The sequence below is a fragment of the Mastigoproctus giganteus genome, chromosome 2 (assembly GCF_048544385.1).
Source record: "Mastigoproctus giganteus isolate SK-2022 chromosome 2, ASM4854438v1, whole genome shotgun sequence".
Classification (NCBI taxonomy): Eukaryota; Metazoa; Arthropoda; class Arachnida; order Uropygi; family Thelyphonidae; genus Mastigoproctus; species Mastigoproctus giganteus.
The window spans coordinates 218,531,604-218,554,755 of NC_143576.1; the positions used below are offsets into that span (position 1 = coordinate 218,531,604).

The 23,152-nt window shown below is 37.4% G+C and overlaps 1 protein-coding gene across 1 annotated transcript in view; it reads right to left on the reverse strand.

Annotated features, from left to right (window-relative positions):
* Nucleotides 1-23,152, reverse strand: part of LOC150090130 (putative receptor-type tyrosine-protein phosphatase mosPTP-1) — a 529,269-nt gene that overhangs the window by 266,668 nt on the left and 239,449 nt on the right. Inside the window, exon 5 of the mRNA XM_090390174.1 lies at nucleotides 12,883-13,067. Coding sequence (XP_090246300.1) covers nucleotides 12,883-13,067 — 185 coding nt within the window. The remainder of the gene's footprint in view (nucleotides 1-12,882; nucleotides 13,068-23,152) is intronic.

Genomic DNA, 23,152 nt, shown 5'->3' on the forward strand with positions numbered 1-23,152 from the left:
TTCTATTCTGCAACTGTCTTTCCTCTATTTGAATTTATGCCCCCTCAAGTGCGTAATCTGAGTAGGAAGAAGAACCCTATTAGCATTGAGCTTGCTTGCTCAAACCATTCAAAGCCTTAAGCACCTCAATCAGATCACCTCACAGGTGCCTAGTCTCCAGACTTGGCACCTCCGAGAACTTAAGGTTTTGCAGAACTGAAGCCTTTCTTGGCAAGCGCACCCCTTTGTTCCCCTCACCAATCTTGTTGCCCTTATTCCAGCAGTTCTACATCCTTCCTAAAACATGACCTCCAGACCTGTATGCAGTACTCAAGGTGTGGCCTGACCATTGCCTTATACAAAAGGATAATCACCACCTTCTCCCTGCTAGCAAAGTTCCTGTATATTACTGAGAAGACCCGATGAGCTACTCTGGCAGCCTGCCTGCACTGCTCTTAAAACTTCATATCTGACAGCAATTACCCCCAGGTCACCTGTTCAAGCTTATACAGTAAGCTCACAAAAGGGATCGAGTCAAATGCTTTGCTAAAATCCAAATAAACTATGTCGAAATTGTTCCCTACACCCAGCTGATTAGTAACTATGTCAAAATAGCCTATTAAGTTAGTTAAATATGATTTTCCCTTAACAAAACCATGTTGTGTCATTGAGAATGCCATATCTATTTAAATGTCCCTGGACTGCTCCCTTAATCATTGCCTCTAAGATCTCAGCAAATTGAATCACCGTAAAAATTAAATATATACTACTGTACTGTACTATTAACAATAAGTGCTATTTATTGTTAATGCATAAATTTTGCACCTATGGTGCATTTTTTAAGTCTAGCTGGCCCATCTCCCCCCACACACCCTTATAGAGATCCAGTTCCAGATTTTTGAGATTCCATTGTAGTTAGAGAATACTATTTATTAAGTTATTCAAATAATAATAATAACAATAGTAATAATAATAACAAATGTCTATTGATAAGAAGGGAAAAATGATAAGGCAACATACTCCAAAGGTACCAAACCCTGTGCAGCTCAGGACAGAGAGGTTAATATACCATTAATATAATAAACAAAATATCATCGTAGGTAATAATAAATAAAAAACAATTTGTTTAAGTTTACACACACAAAAAAGCTGATATTAGTAGTGGCAAACAAAACAATAAAGAGCAAGCATATATCATCAGAAAAAAAAAAAAAAAAAAAAAAAACTGCTACCCACTTTGAGTCCATCTGTTCTAATAATTTACCAAATCATTCTTACCCACAATGCCAAATGGAAATTTGTTCAAACAATTACTCTCTGGCTGAAAGCAAATTTTCTTACATTTATCCCACAGCAAACCTTTTCCAGTTTAAATTTGTCTCCTGTATGTCAATGGGAGGGAGGGTGCCATAAGTATTTACTTAACCCATTAAAACCCTTAAGCAAGCAATTCAACCAAGTCACCTTACAGGTCTAGTTTCCAAATGCTGCAATTTATAGAACATCTCGTTGTTCCTATTTTCATATATTCCAATAGATAAACTTCCTTCAAGATACAACCCTGATTTTGCTGTTCTAGATCTTTTTCATTCTCCAATACCTTGAGTGCATCAATCAAATGGTATGCTACTCTGGGATTCATCATCAGCCATTTTCAACCCACTGCAGGATGAAGGCCTCTCCAGAAACTTTCCAGTTCCTTCTGTTTTGTGCAATGGTCATCCATTTACTACCCACAAACTCATGAATTTCATCTTTCCATCTCCACCATTGTCTTCCAGGTTTTCTTCTAGCTCCTCTTGGGTACCATTCTGTTATTTTCTTAGACAGAAGACATCATCTGTCACGATGTCTTCGAGCTATGTGTCCTGCCCAAGACCATTTTAGTTCTTTAGTTTTGATAAGAATGTCCTTTACTTGAGTTTGCTGCCTAATCCATGTGTTTCTCTTCTTATCTAACAGTCTGAATCCCAATATAATTCGTTCCATTCTTCACTGTGTAGTTCTCAGCTTCTCTTCCATTCTTTTGGTGAGTGCCCAAGTTTCACTTCCATAAGTCATGGTGGGGAGTATACATTGGTTCATTATTTTACGTTTCAGACAAACTGGGATATTGCTCTTCAGTATGTGACTATATTTCCTGAATGCTATCCATCCAAAATTTATTCTTCTCTTGACTTCCAGCCATTTATCATTATTACAGCTAATAACTTGTCCCAGATAAGTATATGACTCCACCTTTTCAATTACTGCTCCTTCAATCATTATGTCCCTTTCTGTGGCATACTTGTTTATCATTACTTTTGTTTTAGCCATATTCATCTTTAGTCCAAAATCCTTACTAACTCTGCATAACTGATTAAGATTTTCTTCTAATTCTTTGGGATCGTGGCTTATGACCACAATGTTATCTGCAAATCGTAAATGGTTTAGGTACTCTCCATTCACATTGACTCCTTTCTGCAAACAGTCTAATTTTCTGAACGCTTCCTCAAGAGCAGCAGTAAACAGCTTCATCTTCCCCCGGGGCTTTCTGATTGTTCATTTTCTTCAACACATGTTCTACCTCATCAGGAAGAATATCGGGTATGTCGTATGTGTTGCTAATTTGCGATCCATCTTCCCCACTGCTGGCATCATTCCCTTGCTCCTTGTATAATTCTCTATAGTAGGCTTCTGCTATTTGAATTATGCCTTCTCTGCTATTTATAAGTACACCATTGCTATTCTTCAGTTTCAGTAACATTTGTCTTTCTGTATAAGTGCTCATGGCTGCTAATTTAAGTCCTTTGTTTTCCCTTAATGCTTGTTCTACTTTTCTTGTGTTAAATCTTCTTTTGTCCTCTCTGAGTCTCTTTCTAATGGCTTTGCATAACTCAGTATACTCAATTTTCTCCTTGTCAGTGTTTATCTTGCTCTTCATTTGTCGCCTTCGGTTCATCACAACAAGTGTTTCTTGACTAATTTTTTCTTCTTTGGATTTCTTTTTCTCTATAGGTTTCTTGGGCTTGATCACTTTCAGAAAGTTGTAATATTCCTCGTCAATATCTTGGTCCTGAGCAGTCTGCAGAAGCTCAAACTTGTTCTTAAGTTCCAGTACATACTGTTTTTTCTCCTCTTCTGTTATCTCAAAGACCTTCATATTATTTACTTGAGTCAGTTTTTTCCTTTCCTACATCTATATCAAGTGTGCATCTTACCATTCTGTGATCACTTCCAACATTTACCTTATTCAGGATGGTAACATCATTCACAATATATCTTCTGTTAGTGAGGATGAAGTCAATTTCATTAGTTGTTAATCCATTTGGACTCTTCCATGTCCACTTTCTGTTCACCCTTTTCTTGAAAAAAGTGTTCATTACTGACAATCCTTGAGATTCTGCAAATTCCACAATTCTTTCACCTCTTTCATTTCTTTCACCAATTCCAAAATTTGCTATAGTTCCCCTTTCTGCACTGTTTTGTCTTTTTCAAACCTTAGCATTGAAGTCCCCCATAATAATAATGTAGTGGGTTTTCTGCTCATCTAGAAGACTCTCGATTTCAGTGTACATTTCTTCAACCTCTTCATCATCATGGCTCGATGTTGGTGCATAAATCATTATAACCGTTAGCTTATACCTCTTAGAAATCTTCAGTATTAGTCTTGACACCCTTGGTGATGTACTTTTGAATTCCAAAATGTTTTTTATATCTTTATGGGCCAGAAACCCAACTCCACCTTCACCCCTTTCACTGTTTCCATTGGTGTACAGCAGATTTCCACTTGATAAACTTATAAGTGATTCATTTCTTCTTCTTGTTTCAGCCAAACCGATGATATTCCAATTCACATTTTCTAGTTCCTTTTACAGCTCTAATATCCTGTCTTCACTGATGAGCAATCTTACATTGTAACATGCCAAGTTCAGTTTCCGTGCATGGCAGCTTGGTCGTATCCAGAGATTCTTAACACCCTCTGTTTCCACTCTGATCCTCTCGCTGCTGTAAGAGGGGGGAGTGAAAGCCGCTGGGGACTGAGGGCCATTTGTTTCGTCGTGCTGTCATATGATGGAGGGTTTGGTCTTTTCGTCTTCACGGTGACCAGGCGTCTTGAAGAGAACCACTCTACACATTCGTTGCCACCTAAGTAACAGGGCTTACCATCGAGAAGGTGTGCATGAGTGGATTTTAGGGATTCAGGCCAACTGGACTTCTCCTAAATCTTCTGTAATAGAAAGATATTGGATCCATCAGTGTTTTAGACTGAGTGTCTGATAATACACAGAATACCTGTTCCCCCTCTAAGCCCTACTCTGGATTACTGCTACCCAAATGCAGTACCTTGCATTTATGAATGTTTAACCTCAACTTCCACTTTTCAGCACATTTTCCTTCTAATTTCTCCAGTATTCTGTATCATCGGTATATCTCTTATGAAAGTTCCTCATGGAAATACAGGAAAATCTGTAGAGCCAAAGAGAGTGATTATGAACATGGGAAAGAATACATTTATGGTACACAAACAAGGTGGTTTGGAATTTAATAAAATACGATACCCTACGATTTCAACAAGTTCAGTAGAATAAACTTCCAACGGTCTTGAATAACTAACATCCCTCAATGTTCAGATTATCAGATGAAAGGCTCTGCAGAATTCATGGATATACAGAAAATAACTGGCACCTCTTGTCTCACACAAAAAAAGAAAGATGAGGAGACTTGGTTAATATGGAAAGCCAGTTAAGATCAGATAATAGTCTACTGTATTATATTACTATAATACAGCTATAGTAATATAATACAGTACAATTACTATAATAATTAATAAGAAGGAGAAAATGATAAGACAATACACTCTAAAAGTACCAAACCCTGTACAGCAAGGACAGAGAGCTTAATATATCCCTGCTATAATATTATTATAATATGTAGCCTAGTGGTCAGGCGCGCGGGTGCATAAGTACGCGTGTCTTGAGTGACCGGGGTTCAAGCCCGTGACTGCTGAATGCGGTGCTGTTTCTTGTATTCTGTGTGTCTTGTAAACTCCACTGACCGTTTGGTCGTCCCGGAGTATAAACAGAAAATTTATTTTATTTTTTTAGTATGATATTACTATAATACAGTTGTTATTACATTTACTTTATTCCATAACATTTCTTCAAGGAGCTTTTCCTTATGACAAATAAAAACGGATGGTTCAGTGGGAGAGGACAGAGTGGTAATCAATAGACTCATGGACTAATGTTATTAGTGGAGTCCCCCAGGGTTTGGTGTTGGGCCCTCCATTGTTTCCTATATTTATCTATGATATTGATGAAGGCATATCAGGCTTAATGTCCAAATTTGCTGATGATACAAAGGTTGGCAAGGTGGTTAATAATAGTAATGACAGTATGCTACTGCAACAGGATCTAGAAAAGTTAGGCAAATAGGCTGAGAAATGGCAACTGAAGTTTAACATTGATAAATGCAAAGTACTGCATATGGGTAGCAGTAACCTCAGAGTAACGTACCAACTGTGTGATACTACACACAGGTTAGTGGAAAATTAAAAAGACCTGGGGGTAATTGTGCAGTCAGATATGAAATTTTCTGAGCAATGCAGACAGGCTGTCAGAACAGCTCATGAGGTTTTGTCATACAGGAACTTTGCTGGCAGGGATAAGGAGGTGATTATCCCATTGTATTAGGCAATGGTCAAGATTCATCTTGAGTACTGCATACAGGTCTGGAGGCCTAATTTTAGGAAGGATGTGAAGCTGCTGGAATGAGTACAGAGAAGGGTGATGAGATTGGTGAGCAGAACAAAGGCGTGCTCTTACCAAAAAAGGCTTCAGTTCTGAAAACTGCAGCATCTGTAGGCACCTGCATGTGATGTGATTGAGGTTTTGAATGGACTGAGCAAACAATACTGATGGGATTCTTCCTCTTGCTCAGACCACACACAAGGGAGAACAAATTCAAATTGGGGAAGGACAGTTGCAGAACAGATGTGCTGAAGTTTGCTTTTAGCTAACGGGTGGTTGATTGTTAGAACAAACTTTCATGTGTTGCTGTGGAAGTTGATAATTTCAATAAATTCAAGGAAGAACTTTACAAATTATTGGAAAGAATGAATAGGTGAAATGGAAGCTCATGAGGTTTTGATGGCAGGGATAAGGAGGTGATTATTCCATTGTATTAGGCAATGGCCAAGATTCATCTTGAGTACTGCAGGTCTGGAGGCCTAATTTTAGGAAGGATGTGGAGCTGCTGGAACGAGTACAGAGAAGGGTGATGAGATTGGTGACCAGAACAAAGGCGTGCTCTTACCAAGAAAGGCTTCAGTTCTGAAAACTGCAGCATCTGTAGGCACCTGCATGTGATGTGACTGAGGTTTTGAATGGACTGAGCAAACAATACTGATGGGATTCTTCCTCTTGCTCAGACCACACACAAGGGAGAACAAATTCAAACTGGGGAAGGACAGTTAGCATTAGCATTAGTAGAGGCATATGATGCAAGAAAGCAAGCTTATTCAGCATCAGCCAAAAAAAAAACACACACCACTCCCATTTCACCCCTCCGTTCGTTCAAAATACCTGTCCAGTTCAGCCTTAAATTTGTTTAGGCTATCAACTTCAACAACAAGTGATGGAAGTCGGTTCCACCAACCAACCACCCGTTGGCCAAAGGCAAATTTCCGCTCATCTATCCGACATCTGTCCTTCCTCAATTTGAATTTATGCCCTCTGAGGTGATTATTCTGAGCAAGATGAAGAATCCCATTGACATTGAGCATGCTCAAACCATTCAAAGCCTTATACACCTCTATCAGATCACCTCGCTGGTGCCTAGTCTCCAGACTCTGTAATTTGCAAAACTTAAGCCTTTATTCGTAAGAGCAACCCTTTATTCCATTCACTAATCTTGTTGCCCTTCTCTGTACCCGTTCCAGCAGCTCTACATCCTTCTTGAAATGAGGCCTCCAGACCTGTATACAGTACTCAAGATGTGGCCTAACCATTGCCTTATACAAGGGAATAATCACCTCCTTATCCCTGATAGAAAAATTCCTGTATATCATTGACAAGACACCATGAGCTACTCTTGCAGCTTGTCTGCACTGCTCAGAGAACTTCATATCTGCCTGCACAATTACCCCCAGGTCCTTTTCATTCTCCACCACTGTCAGTGTAGTACCGCAGAGTTGATACGTTGCTCTGTGGTTACTGTTTCCCATATGTAGTACTTTACATTTGTCAATGTTAAACTTCATTTGCCACCTCTCAGCCCATCTGTTCAACCTTTCCAGATCCTGTTGCAGCAGCATAGCATCAGTAGTGTCCTTAACAACCCTGCCAACCTTTGTATCATCTGCAAACTTGGACATTAAACTTGATATACCATCATCAATATCATTCATAAACACCGAAAACAACAACTGACCCAACACTGAACCCTGAGGAACTCCACTAATAACATTGTTGCAGAACAGATGTGCTGAAGTTTGCTTTTAGCCAACGGATGGTTGATTGTTAGAACAAACTTTCATGTGTTGTTGTGGAAGTTGATAATTTCAATAAATTCAAGGAAGAACTTTACAAATTATTGGAAAGAATGAATAGGTGAAATGGGAGGCGTCGGATTTTTTTTTTTTTTTTTTTTGGCTGATGCTGTATAAGCTTGCTTTCTTGCATTATTTGCCACTGCTAAATACGTTTTCTTTCTAGGCCTATATTTAAAATCTCACACTCTCTACCAATTTTAGCAAGATTCTTAATAACCATATTCTTGTGACTGGTGCAATGCCATAGAGCTTTTTTAAAGTGTGAAATACTATTTCTAAGTAAGGAACTATTAATATGATCTATTCTGACTAAATATAGTGCTGTTACACAATCACTTATACTTACTTTTTCTATTTACTCCCATCTACGTTTGTTACTACTCAGTGTTGCTACATCGTAGCAAACATATGCGAACTATAAAACATATGCGAACTTAGTGGTATTAGAACATAAACATGATGAAAGGAAAAAAGAAAATTTTATGAAAATGTTTATACTCAAAACAACTGAATATGAAGAATTCAAATCAAATGGAACACAAAGAATATGACATTTTTTTAAAATAAACTTTATAATCTACTAAGCATTAATCACATGTAGATGGTCTCTCCTTAATCAGTGTCATACTATATGGCTGCTGCACAATGTTGCTTTTCTATCTCTTAGGGTGTAAAAATATATTTGAATTCTTGTCAGAATTGGTAAATTTAAAAAGAATATCACTGAAGGTTACTGACTTTGTGTAATTTAAGTTTTTCTTCTTCACGTTCTTCTTCTTTGCTTCCCTCTTAACCTGCAACTATTCCACCTTGAACTGCTATTGCTGTTGCTTCTTCCTTCACCATTCTTTTCTAGCACGAAATGTTTTTACATCTCAAAATTAATGCCCTTTCATTACTGTTGCATAGCACATTTTGACACTCTTCATCTTTGATTATATCTAAATCAATAAGAACATTGCTATAATTTAGTAGATTTTTCTATGAGCTTCCTATTCTAGCCTGTTTTACCCCATTCCAACTTGCAGCCCAGTTGTAAATAAATAATAAATGTCCATTTATTCTCAATACATCCACAAAGCAGAGGACTTTATATATTGATTGTGAATAGATAAATATTGAATTAATTATTACTATTATTATTAAAGGCGGTCAGATTTTTGACACCACAGTTCACAACAGGATTATACTTTTCGTGGCCTGAACATATAACCTCCTTACTTGTTAACACTGGACCATGCCAACTCTTATTACATTATAATTTTTAACGCTGAAAGTGTCTTTTTAATTCTTGTGTCAATCAGAATTGTTAATAAACATTTACAACTGGGTATGACTGCCTATTACATAGCGGTATTAGTGTTGTGGTATTGGGAGGTGAGAAAAGACACTTGATTTTGCCATCATCCCTTAAAAAAACTGCAGTGCACAAGGATATGTAGGTGCATTATTTAAAAACAGTAATTCCCTAATGTTTTCATTTGCATTTAATATTTCTTTTGATATGATTGATTTTTTCTTCTTTTACACAAAAATAGGTATGCTAACATGCATAAAATTCAATTCTAGTTCTGTTCTTCAATTTGTTGAAGAACACAACTAGAATTTGTTTTTATAAATTTGCTCATAATGGTGACTAATAAAACATTATTCTTGTTGATGTTCAGATTGATGATTTGGGCTATCTTCAATGATCCGTAGCAAAATAAATGTTCGGCTGTATCATGATACACATTTTGCAAATAAATATGACCATAAACCTTTGACAGAACATTAAACAAATTTTACTGATCATAGAAGAATTATGAGAAGTGTCACACATGAGATCGAACTAAGGTTATGGTTTCTTGCTTTCCTAGGTTCTAACATTTTGTTCATTCAACCAACCTAGTCAAATGAAAAGTACACACATTGCTAAAAATGAAGCCTTTGTTGCCTGGCTGCACAAAAATGTTGATACAGAAATCATAATCATGTTCCAACAAATGATATAAAAAAAATAAAAATTCACCAAAGATAGAAAAAGTCTCACTTAATGCTTCAATTTATATAATGACCTTCAACAAGCTTTATTCGATAAAGTAAACAATGTATATTCAAATCCTGGAAATGTGGTAATGTGATAGGAGGGAAAAAAGCAATATGTGAAAATTAAATGTGCCAAAAGAGTTTTACTTTGATTCAAGTTCACCCATTTTAAGTTCCTCAGTGTTGAAAACCAAAGCATTTAAATTAAATTATGATCTCAAGATGCTCACCCACATAGAGGGAAATTCTTTCTCTCTTACAACTTACAGCCTTATTAACAGTAAGTTTGCTGACCTTGAGAACTATCTAGCCTGATATGGCCTCTCCATAAACCCAGATAAGTTGGCACAAGTTGTCCACTCCCTGAAACCAGATTCAACTAATCGTCAGTTCCTTATTGGAGTACAGGAATTCCAAATGGGCTTATCACGCTGATCTTGGGATTATTTTTGACAGCAAGCTCTCCTTCCATAACCATCTCAATGCCCTGTAGTCACAGTTTACAAAGCTTTGCTGGATCCCAAAAACACAACTTCACGTTAGCATTACCTCCACAGTACAGAACTTCATCAGTGCCACTGTCTATCCAGTAATCCTCTATAGTAGCAAAATCTGAGCCTCCCACAAATGTTAAAAAATCTATTCCTTAGAATTCTGGCTGCTTAAGTGGACACTGAACAAATTTCACCTCCCTCCTCAACAATACAATGTGCTTATGGCTCAGCAGTTTCACCTACATAGATTGCCTATTATGACTCAGCAGAGAGGAATCATTTTCACAATGAAAATGTTTACTGGCATCATCTCCAAGCCAAACATCTGAGAGCAGTGTTCTTGGTGGGCACCACCTCCAGTTCATAGGTCTAACCTGCTCTTATCTGTCACAGCAACAGGCTCTGCATAATGGACAGGTTCATAACAAGAGAGCTTCTCTCCATCAATCTGGAACTAGAATGTGATCTCAAGAGATTCACTACCAATAAAAAGTATCGTGAAATGATTCTTCAAGCTACTCTGACTCTAATCCAGATTGCCTACAATTCTTCTGGATGGCCTTCTGACTGTGAAGGTCTTGTACAATAGTACCAGTCAATTTTCTCTCGTTGTACAATAAAGAGCATTTATTTATTTATTTTCTAAAAATTCTCCGACCAGAGTAATGTGAATGAATAATTAGTTAAAAAAAAGCACTAATGCACAAAGTGCTAACACTCTCAGATACTTATAAAAAACCAATGCAGAATAATTGAAATTAAAAACTGTAGTTTAGAGAAATTTATAATATTCAAACTGAAATAACTCAACAATGTAACTCAACAAATGATATAAGAAAAATAATAGAATTCACTGAAGGCAGAAAGTCTCAATTAACGCTTCAACTTATATAATTATCTCTAGCAAGCTTTATTTGATAAAATAAACATGGTAAAATCAAAACCTGGAAATACTGTAATATGATGGGGGGGAAGCTATACATGAAAATTAAATATGCCAAAAGAGTTTTATTTAGATTCAAGTCCACTCATTTTAAGTTCCTCAATATTGCATTTAAATTATAAAGAACCTGATGTGTTTTGTAGCATTTTCATAAAAATATCTCTAAAAATGTAACCCTTGTTACATTTTATATACATAACTATATTAACAGCCAAACTACTGACTCCTCATTATACATTAATAAATGTGGATCCCACACACTAATTTTGTTAGAGTTTTTCATTTCAAAATCTCATTAGAAAACTGAGATCATAAAAGAATTATAAGATAAGGATACTACAATACCATCCAATAGAATTCAATAAGAATTTTATAAATAAAGGAAACTTTATTTTTAAAAAAATATTTCCTCAATATCTAAAAAAAATCCAAAAAAACTGTGAGTAAATTCTTTTAATCAACTAGTTAATAACTGTGCAGGCTTTTGTCCATAGATGTAGTATGTATATTCAAATGAAATTGTTATTTAACCATTAATTTAAAAAAAAAAAACATTAAATAATAAACCCAGCAAGCAATAGAGCAGATCACAATTTATGGTCTGCCTTATGCTGACTTATTTTTTAACAGTGGAGGTCGGAGATCACTAAGTGTAGCATCTTCATAATAATCTGAAAACGAAGTCATGACACAATTGTAATTACCATTAGTTTAATTACAATTATTATATGTATCAGCTGACTGGCCATGTGAAGAATATGATGATTTCCACTTTGACTCATCTAAACGTGGGTCGATTGTAAATAAAAAGTTCTAAAACGGTCCACAAAGATCAGAAGAGAGTGTCCCCTGATGTGTTCTCATAGGATTCATAAGCGACTAAAATTAATATAACATATCATCATTTAAAAACTACTAATATTTTTAAAAAACAGAAAGAGGCGTGAATCACAGGTTTCAAAAGTGGAAATAAACTTTGGAAAACATTTCTAAAAAGTGATTTTATTGTCATTAAATTTTAATGACCATAATTATTTTATATGTAAAACAAAGTAAATTACTATTATTGTCTCTTACCTGCATACAACAGAATACATATAAACTATTAAATTTAATCAGTCATTTAACATTTCTATTTTTCTTTATGGAATTGAGAACTGTACCTGAATTTTGATGGCCCACAATTTCATGAGATTAAAATATTCCTTTCAAAAACCGATCTTGAAGAGAACTTTTGAACCTGTAAATTTATCGCTTAATTCTCATAATCATAGAGAAATTATATGAAAGCAAGGCTGCAACTCTACGAATTCAACACGCACAAAATGTTCACTCATCCAGGACAACTTTTACAATGGTTTTCAAGCGGCATAAACATTAAATTCATAACGTTGAAGCAGACAATCACCAATCCATTGATACACAAACTGTTGTCTCTTTAACTATCAAAACTATCGGATTATTCCACTAGATGGCACACCAACTAACTTGATTCCTCAACTCTGATATCAAAATATAATTTAATAAAGTTTTAATTTTATTAAATTAAAATTACAATTGAGCTAAGCGTATTATTTTTAAAAAATAGAGAAACTGCAAAACGTTGAAAGTTTAATAAGATGGTAGAAGAGCAAGACATTGCTAAGTTGAAGATGTTCCGCAAGCACAACACTGATTTCACAAAACTAGAAGTACGTACACCCTGCGTTCTTTGTCTTGATAAACACTTCATTAAAATTTTATTAACTCAAACTTTCTTCAATTCTCAATGAAATGCAATTCTCAAAACCAATATTTAATAATTCATTAAAAATATATACGTACACATATATATAGGCATATACAATAACTGTCAATATTTGAAAGAGTGCAAGGTTAGTGCTGTCAGCCTTCAACCAACTCACCCTCAGGGTAGGGTCGCGAAGGATAATTTCCCTTTCCTCTTCAGGTTTGTCTCGAGGTCGATAGGTGATGCGGTAACCCAAAAACTCGCCATGGATGCTGTTTCTAGGAGGTGGTGCCCACTGGAGGCGAATAGACGTATTACTTGTATTTTGGGCTGCTGTAATAGTAGGTTTTCCATCCGGCACTAAATTTAGTAAATTACAGGTTGTTGTTAATTATAGTTATTAAACTGATGATAATTCTTTCAAAGTTTATTTTAGTAATTTTAATTATGAAAAGAGTGAAAGATTTCCGTTTGTTCCTAAATACCAATTCTAACAGGAAGAACTGTTTGCTCAATAAATGGATAAATAAAAAGAATATACATATGATAAATTGAAAACAGTTAAAAGAATGCGCGTTGAAGTACCAATTCTAGAATCATACATAAAACATATCAAAGACAGCATAAACTTTCTACTCTTATTCTATCGGGAATTTATGCGTTGGGTGATTGGTGGTATTTTAAAGTATTTGTGTATTGTACGGCGGTCTCCAGGGTTTCCCCCCATAAGCCACTGATGCATCTGACAAGACATAGCGCCAATGCCGGCAAGTGTGTGGACGTGTAGGTACGTACAGTGTATGTGTGGGTTGTGTTGAGTGCGGCACCTGGCATTGGTGGTACTGAACAGTGCTTAATTTTGAACCACTGATCAGAAGAGAACAGCTAGCACTAGGCACATTAAAACAGGATACCAAATAGACTTCCCAACCCAAATAGTTTGGTTGAGAAGTCACTTTTCTAACGCCAACAAAGGCAAACAAGACAGACAACTCATTTTAATTATAGCGTAAGCTTGCGACTTGAGGAAATCCGTATCTATGCTTTACCACGAGTTGAGGTCAAGGCTTGCTGCTAAATGCTTTTGGGGTTTGATCTAATCACAGATACAAAATTCAACAAAACTAGGGCAAAAGCTTCGTGAAACGTGAACTATAAAACAGACTATCAGGTAGCCAAAAAGCTTGGTGCTGTTTTTTCAAAGCCAATATTTTGGGGGAAGAAAATATGTGGAAGTCATTGCAGATGGCGATTATCCGTCGATGTATTTAGAAAATGCAAGTGACACTGAAATCATCTGATGCTTTACGTGACGTGCCGTTTAGTAAAACAGTGAAGAGCAGGGGGGGGGGGGCAAATGGCTGATCCATTGCAGTTATTCGAGCATGTTTGCTTTACGAACATAAATTGGACACGGATGCTTCATATGCAGCGCATAAGATAGGCACAACATTAAGAGAAAATACAGTGAGAAAATCAATGTGCCAGAGCTGGTTCAACAAACTTAAATTAGGTAGTGAGTCACTTGATGACGCACCCCATGAGGAACCACCGACCGCCATTGATGACGATGAACTGAAAGCTGTCATTAAGCCAGATTCAAGCCAAACACTCCAGGTGCTTGAAGAAAGATTCAATACAAGCGACGAACTATTCGTACACAAATTGATTAAATAGGTTCCATGTAAATTCACAGCTGACAGCAAACTCCTAAGTCTATCAAGCTAGCGCGGGTGCATAAGTACACGTGCCTTGAGTGACCGGGGTTCAAGCCCGTGACTGCTGAATACGGTGCTGTTTCTTGTATTCTGTCTATCTTGTTAACTCCTCTGACCGTTTGGTCGTCCCGGAGTATAAACAGAAAATTTATTTATTTATTTATTTATTTACCTGTCGCTGCTTTCGCTTAACAATATTGAGCCATTTTTGGACTGATTGTTGACATAATATAAAATGGCGTATGTCAGAACATCAAACTATCACATTATTAGTTACAATCCAGTATACCTGTACCGAAGCTACATCGAAGCCCTACACTTCACCAAAGAAAATATTGCTGTGTGCGTCTACTGAAATTCAGCTGATATCGTCCATTACAAGAGATTCTACTCTCTGGCCAAACTGGAGACGATACAATTTTCTTTTTATTCATTTTTTTTTTTTTCCTTACAATGCGCTTCTATTTTATTTTAAAAATCCACAAAAAACTTTTTGGTCATCTAATAATTTCAATAAGACCAAACAGCATTAGCCATTTTATTTTACAATTATTAAATTATTATCCAAAAGTCTGTAACTTTGATATTAAAAGCACAGAATTTTATTCCGGATCTTTTCTTTAACTCCATTCGTACTAATGCAGCCATACTACTGGTAAGCGTATATGTCATCGTTGACCATTTCGAGAACGAAATGGTCAACGATGTACGATGACATAGCTCATAATATGAAGTGCAGAACATTTCATTGACCTGGAAAGAGAACAGTTTCATGTACTAATGACGATTTTCTATTTTTATGTTTCATGTTTTCAGCCGACCGGGCTAGCCGAGTGGGTAAAGTACCTGCCCGGCAACCCAAAGGTCGCGGGTTCGATTCCCGCCTCGGGCTTGGATCAAAGTGCTGCAAAAACCTTGGGAGGTGCAATATGGCCACAGAAGCCAATGCGCCAACAACTGCCAAATCAAAAAAAAAAAAAAAAAAAAAAAAATCATGTTTTCAGGGACACATTATAAAAATTGGGGTCATATGGTAACCCAAACTTAAAAACTCCATTAAAAGTTCCTCAACTCACTACACGATTAACATTCACACTTTTCTGAGTGAGTAGTAGACACTCTAAAACCGATTATACTACTTAGCAGAAAAGAAAGTAAGGCACTTCGTATCCATGAACACCTGAGTTTCTTTCCTAATACTGTTATTACGAAGATGTATCTTATTACGTAATACATGGCACATTCGACAGCTGCTCATAAAATATTTAGATTACCAAGCAATTAAGATATTGTTTTAAATTTTATGTGCATTTAATGCACACTACTCTTCCAAAAGTATTCTGGCACCCTTCCCAATGCAGTGAAAGATGTGAACAAATTTAGAGCGCATGTAAACAGCAGATATCTGTATCTCAGAAAAGAAAGCAGATTAGGTCACAGCAAGGAACTTTTGGCATTTCAAACAGACTTAATCGCTAATGCAGCATCGGCAATTTGGAAGAACAATAGCATATAGGCGTGCACAAAGGTCAAGTAAGCAGAAAAAACAGCATCGACAGAAATCGCTGAACCCAAAAAAAGTGATGAAGGTGAAGTCAGTAATGTCCCTAGAAACGTTATATCGAATTCCAGAAATCCACTTTTTATGACAGCTGCTGTACACAATTATACACGAGATGAGGTCAAGACTGACTGATAATTGTGCACGAGACGAGGTCACATCCCACCAATGAAAGCTAGAGGTAATTCACAAGTGTGCCTAGACCATCATTCTTGAGCCATAAAGTGGAAATGAGTCGTGGAGCAATGAGCGTTACCCACCCTTTAGACGACATGACCTAATGAAAGTATGGAGAATTCCACTAGGGAACATCATTTACTGCAGCGTATTTTCCAGAATGGAGTTTGAAGAAAGCAGAGTTATGGTATGTGACTGCTTTCTGTAGCTCGACTGGGGATGCTGAGTTGAATACACAAAATCATCAATACCGAGTCAATTGTCCGCCTTGGACAATTCTCTGGTGCCTTACACTCTGGAAATTCTATTGAAGATGCCCCATCTCATATAGCGAGCAGTCTACTTCAACAACCTGGTTCAAAAAGTAAGTTGTTTGACTTCAGAAAAACGAAGTCTAACAACTTGCTTTGCTGGCCCGGAGTCTACTTAAATCTGATCGAAAATCGGGGGATGAACTGAAATACCACATCAAGCCGTGTCCAATATATCTCTTTCCACAGCTGAATTGGTGAGGGCGCTGAAAGCGGAATGGACAAAAATCCTGCTGCCTGCTACAAAAGAAACTGACCCATCGTGAAAAGTATTCAACGATCTATCAATGATGTCATTTGGAGCCAAAATTCGGTGGTGGTATTGTTATGTAAAGCGCCAAAGAAGCTATGAGGCATCAGTGTATTGCATCTATAATAGCATGCATTCTTTAACGGATACGCCAGTTGTCTGGATGAAAAACCCAGTTTTCGTGAAATAAAGCGATGTAATCTTTGACAGATACCGAATAACTCGATACGCTGTTTAAAAAAAAAAATCAGATAGAAGTTCTTGCAGTGACGATGGGATCCAAACCCAGGTCTTTTGGCTTATCCATATGGTATGGAAGGATGTTGATCATAACCATTGTACTGTCCGCGAGGGCCTCAATGGTTGGCCTACATCCTATTATGTTCTTGTTTATACTCCAGAACGACACTAGATCAAGAGAGTTTACAATTAATCACCTCAACAATGAATACAGTCAAACGAATTTAGCAGTCACGCACGCTTGAACCACTGTCCAATCAAACGTGCTTCTGCACCCTCGCAATTCCACTCGGCTTGTCCTGAAAAGATTTTGGATTTATTTGCATTTTTGTGTTTCGAAACAGACACACATACGCAAATAATTTGTAAAACCAGCAAAGATTTTGTCTAAGCAGCCGCAGCCGCAGCCGCTAAACGTGCACTACTAATAGGACTTCACAAGTATGTTAGAACAGTATATGAACCATCATATACTGTTCATCATACAGTATATCAATGTGATTTGTTTGAAATGTGGGCTTTCGTTTTGATTTTGTTTCCTGCATTAGGTATCATCAAAAAGATTAAACAGGCATTGAATGTAAGGAAAATTACAATTAAGCAATTATAAAGAAAGAAAGAAGAGAGTAATAGAAATTGAATTATTATGTTTAACACATGAACACTTAAATCATAATACACAATAATAACAATAATATTCTTTTTAAAGGAAACATAAAAAAAAAAAGATGAAAAAAGGATGCTGATGCAAAATTTATCCTGACTTGATTTATGAAATTCTTATTTTTGATTCTGAAAGCTACCTTGACCACCTTTTATGTAGCATTCCAGGAGTCTTGTGTTGTAACATCCAATATTAACCAGTTATCGTACTTATGGCTGTTTCGATTGAGTGTATTGGATTTCCTTGATATCTTGATGAGATCGTTCCCCTTGTTCGTCGCTAAATAGCGCCACGATTTTTTTGGGAAATAGGTCAGAATTGTGAATGCAAGATATGAAGCTTCAAGCTCCAACTCTTTGAATTTATTGAGTATCTAGTTTAATAGTCCTTGAGGAAAGCAAATTCTTAGCCTACATTCAATTACAAATCTCTGAAGAATCCTCTGAAAAGCCCAAATCCCTCACCAAATCGCTAACTTAAGTACCCTGCAGTCAGAGCTAAAAGAAGGACCAGAGTACACCGAAATGCCATCCCAATTCTCCATATGCATCGGTAATATTACGTACAAACCTAGGGTCCTGAGCCAGATATCATCATTCTTCTCTTTCTTGCTTTCCTGGCGATTTTCTCTCTCTCTCTCTCTCTCTCTCTCTCTCTCTCTCTCTCTCTCTCTCTCTCTCTCTCTCAGGGTAATGCGGGGAAATTTTTTTTCCATGCCTGCAATCCCATAGTGTTGCGCTGAAAAGGGTAAAATATAACCCAGTTTTAGGGGTTCAAGATACATACAGTAGTTGTTTTGAAATGTAAATTTTCAGAGTATAGCATACTTTTGCTAATAGAATCTATCCGCCAGCTGATCACAAGCCAGTAACTTCAAAACAGCTGGAGATGTCTCAGATTTTTAAACATATAGCGAATTGGCCTTTTCTGGTGATGCTATGCACTCAGTCCAAAGTCTTTCCACGATCGATGACGAACGCAGGTAAAGTGAAAGTATTTTGATTTGATTACCTATAATTGTAATTCATGTGTAGTTGTTTGTAAATTTAAAATTAAACTACATTCATAGAGTTCCTATAATGATATAACATCTTGCCTTATATGCACTTGGTTTGTCCATTCAAAGGCACAATCAAATGGGATTGTTTAAAAAACGCATTAACTGAGCTGCAAGTCAACCAAGCTGTGTGTCACCAAGTTCTGTGATTAAGTATTTGGACGCCAACGCGCGCATGGAAATACCATTAAATACCAGATCTCCATGCTTGGTTGCGACTGAGTTCACCAACATCAACAGTGAGAGGATCTCAAAGTTACATAACTATATGCGCCCTGTCGACGTATTGTACTTGTGTGTAGGAGTAAATCATATTGTTTTACTGCAGATTATAGTAGAGTATCGAGTAAACAATTCATAATTATCTACCAACTTCATTTTATTTAAAAACAAATGATAGTTTCACAAACTGCATCCAGGCAATGAGCAGCCAATAATTTAAAACAACGAAATTATCTCACGCTTATGTTATTCTTTGTTATTGATACGGTGTCTTGATTATTTAACACACTTTTTCTTTGCAGACATTCTTTGTTAAACATCTTCCTTGTGCAATTCAGTTTGATCTGCCTGTAGTTCTTTTAAATTTCTGAATGAGTAAGTTGTTTTTTACTTCGGCTATTTCTGCATTATTACCCTAATGATTCAATCAGATTACACCTCTTGATTTATGCAAACTTTTTTCTCTCTTTTTCAGAGTTAATAACAATAACAAAATTAAACAAGATTTGTTCATTCCCGAGGTTCATATTCTTCCAGCAATACTGTTTCATTCCTTTCGAATAAAAAGTCACAGCACAATTCTTTTTCGCTTGGTTGGATATCGGTTTCACTAGCTGCTGCCACCAATATGCTACCGTTCCCAGCAAATCTGGAGATTTAAGGTCTTAGTCAGATTTTTCCTTTACCATTTATTGCCACAAACTATTTTTAAAACGTTTTATTTCTTTAGCTGGCGTTAAGTTTTACTTATTATTAGTATATTTTTGTATACTGTATTTATTTCGAAAGAAAAATGTTTAAAGTGCACATAATCTCATTGATTTCGACTTATTGTCAAAACACATCAGATATAAGGTATCAACTCATCCTTTCTCTGCATGTGATTTTTATTTCATCTTTTATTTATTAATTTGGTGATTATTTGTCATAGAAACATTTATTTTATTTAAGGTGATAGTAGCCAATTCGACAACACTTATCCACTTGAACTCAAAAAGGGTCAAGCGGCACCGGTGGTTTCTCACAACTCCACGATCAGTTCTCTTGTGTTGAATACAGAACCCTGTAAAGGCCAGATAGTGCGAGTGATATGTGGTTTTTATAGTTTGGGTGTACGATTTTATGTTATTCATCTGGCCTCTTCGCCTTGGGGCCCGTGAAATACCACAGAAACAGGCGCGGGGAGTGCAGCCAAATAGTAGGGATTACGTTTTCTGGCTGGGCGAACCCTTGCTTCGCCTGAGCTTACCAGAGAGAGGGGCCCTTATAAAACAAAACAAAAAAAAATCATAATTTTTTTATTGGAAAGGAGCACAGGGAAGATAGCGTAAGATTGGGAGCATAGGTGAAAGCAAAGAAGGTGGACAACAGGAAGACTTCCACTACAAAAACAGAAGGGAATCACTGTATAGGAAGACCATCCTCCCGGGGGGAGAGGGAGGGGGCTGTTAAGAAGAGAAAAAGATTTGTGTGGTAGAGCCCACCAAGCAAAAGGATTGGGGTAGGGAATGTACGTACAGCATAAGGCAATGTTTCGGGCACTGGAAAGACAAGGCCTAGACACCCCATACATTATGATTTTGAAGAAAATATATGAGAACGCTACTTGCTTTATTAGACTAGACAAAGACAGTAGCAATTTAAAATTGAGAAAGGAGTTCGACAAGGAGACATCTCCGAAGTTGTTTACCGCTGACCTTGCGGAAGCTATCAGAAGATTAGACTGGTCGCAGAAAGGAGTTAATGTGAATGGGAAGTACCTAAACCATTTACGATTTACAGATGACATTGTGATCATAAGCAATGATCCCAAAGAATTAGAGAAAAATCTTAATCAGTTATGCGGAGTTAGTAAGGATTTCGGACTAAAGATGAATATGGCTAAAACAAAAGAAGTGATGAACAAGCATGCCACAGAAAGGGATATAATTACTGAAGGAGCAGTAATTGAAAAGGTGCATTCATATCCTTATCTGGGACAAGTCATTACCTGTAATAATGATAAATGGCTGGAAGTCAAAAGAATAAATTTTGGATGGATAGCATTCAGGAAATATAGCCACATACTGAGGAACAATATCCCAATTTGTCTGAAACTTAAAATAATGAACCAATGTATACTCCCCACCATGACATGGAAGTGAAACTTGGGAACTCACAGGAAGAATGGAAAAGAAGCTGAGAACTACACAGCGAAGAATGGAACGAATTATATTATTATTAGTAATCAGACTGTTAGATAAGAAGAGAAACACGTGGATTAGGCAGCAAACTCAAGTAAAGGACATTCTTATCAAAAGAACTAAAATGGTCTTGGGCAGGACATACAGCTCGAAGACATGCCAGATGGACTAAGAAAATAACAGAATGGTACCCAAGAGGAACTAGAAGAAGACCTGGAAGACAACGACGGAGATGGACAGATGAAATTCTCGAGTTCATGGGTAGTAAGTGGATGGCCATTGCACAAAACAGAAGGAACTGGAAGGTTGCTGGAGAGGCCTTCAGTGGATTGAAAATGGATGATGAATTACCATAAAAATTGTTCCTTATAGGAAGAGCAACTTAACACATGAGATTTGTACGTATGTACTGCCGCTGGTGTTCCTTACAGCAAATAGAGAAAAAAGTCCTTATAGAGCTATTTAACACTGCAACATACACTGAGTGATCACTGAATTATGACCACCTACCTAATACTTCGTAGGTCCTCCTTTTGCCTTCAATACAGCAGCTATCCGACGTGGCATTGATTCAATAAGATGTCGGAAGCGTTCGGGAGGTATGGCCAACCAAGCTGTGTGTAATGCGGTCAGCAATGCAGGTATGGAGGTGATTGGTGTATCCAGACGCCTGATATACCTTTCCATAGTGTCCCACAAGTGCTCTATGGGATTGATATCGAGGGAGTTTGGAGGCCAATCGATATGCTGGAAGTCAGAACTGTGTTCCTGAAACCATTCCTGCACAACAAGTGCCCGATGGCTCGGTGTGTCATCTTGGAAGACGCCATCGCCATTCGGGAAAAAGTGTAACATAGTGAGGTGTACACAGTCAGTAAGCAGTTGACGACAGCGGAGACCACTGATACGTTGTTCCACATGTACCAGGGGTTCAAGTTCCTGCCAGTGAAACATTCCCCACACAATAAAACCGCCTCCACCGGCCTGCACTTTTGATACCATGCATGATAGATGAAGAGTCTCATGTTGTTGATGCCAAATCCGTATACGACCATCCACGGTGTGGAGTAAATAATGTGACTCATCCGACCAGCACACCTTCTTCCAGTCTTCTAACGTCCAACTTTCATGCTCTTTGCACCAGGGGAGTTTTTTACGCCGATGAACCTTGGTTAGGAGAGGATGTCGTAGGGGTCGTCTGTTGGTATAGTCCAAACGTGCGACGCATGGTCATGTCAGATATTGTTCCGGGTTGGCCCATGTTGTATTGGGTAGTCAACTCTTCAACAGTGCTGCGCCTGTTCGCCTGTACGAGTGGTCGGACCCGGCGCTCACCTCTAACATCAACTTTTCGCTGACCTTTGCATTTTTGCCGTCGAGTCGTTATTTGACCATTTTGACGCCAATCCTGGTATACTTTAACTATGGCGGCTCTCGAACACCCCCACCAGTTCAGTCGTTTGGGAATTCGAGGCACCAGCTCGTCGAGCATCCACAATCTGACCTTTATCAAAGTCCGATAAATCGTTCCTTTTACCCATCACGCTGGGAATTTTACTACTTACTGAACGCTGACACCTTGTCTATGCTACGTAGGTCGACTAACTCCGCACTCTCGTACCTCACGTGGTCAACGGGTCGCATTCAGTTTTCATAGGAGTGGTCATAATTCAGTGATCGCTCAGTATATATATTTTGGCCGAGATTAAGCAAAATCGTTCCTTATAAGCAGCTGATCCTACTGGAGATTATTGCTTATAGAGAGAGGGATTGGACCGTATATATATATATTTATTTTATTTCTAACATTAAAAAGTAAAGATGCTGTTGTGGCATATCCATTTGTTTACATCAGAATCTCCCGTATTTTTATTCACATTACCGGCATGTTTAATCAGTATTTCCCTTAAATATGTTACTTAAAATGAAATCAAGTGACCGAGAGGACTGTGGTAGTTCAGCAAAGCAAAGAATATCATGATCTACAGCGGAAATCGTTGCATTGTTAAAGAAACTGGGCAGTGGAATTTCGGTGTAAAACTTTCGATTTTGATTCAACTGT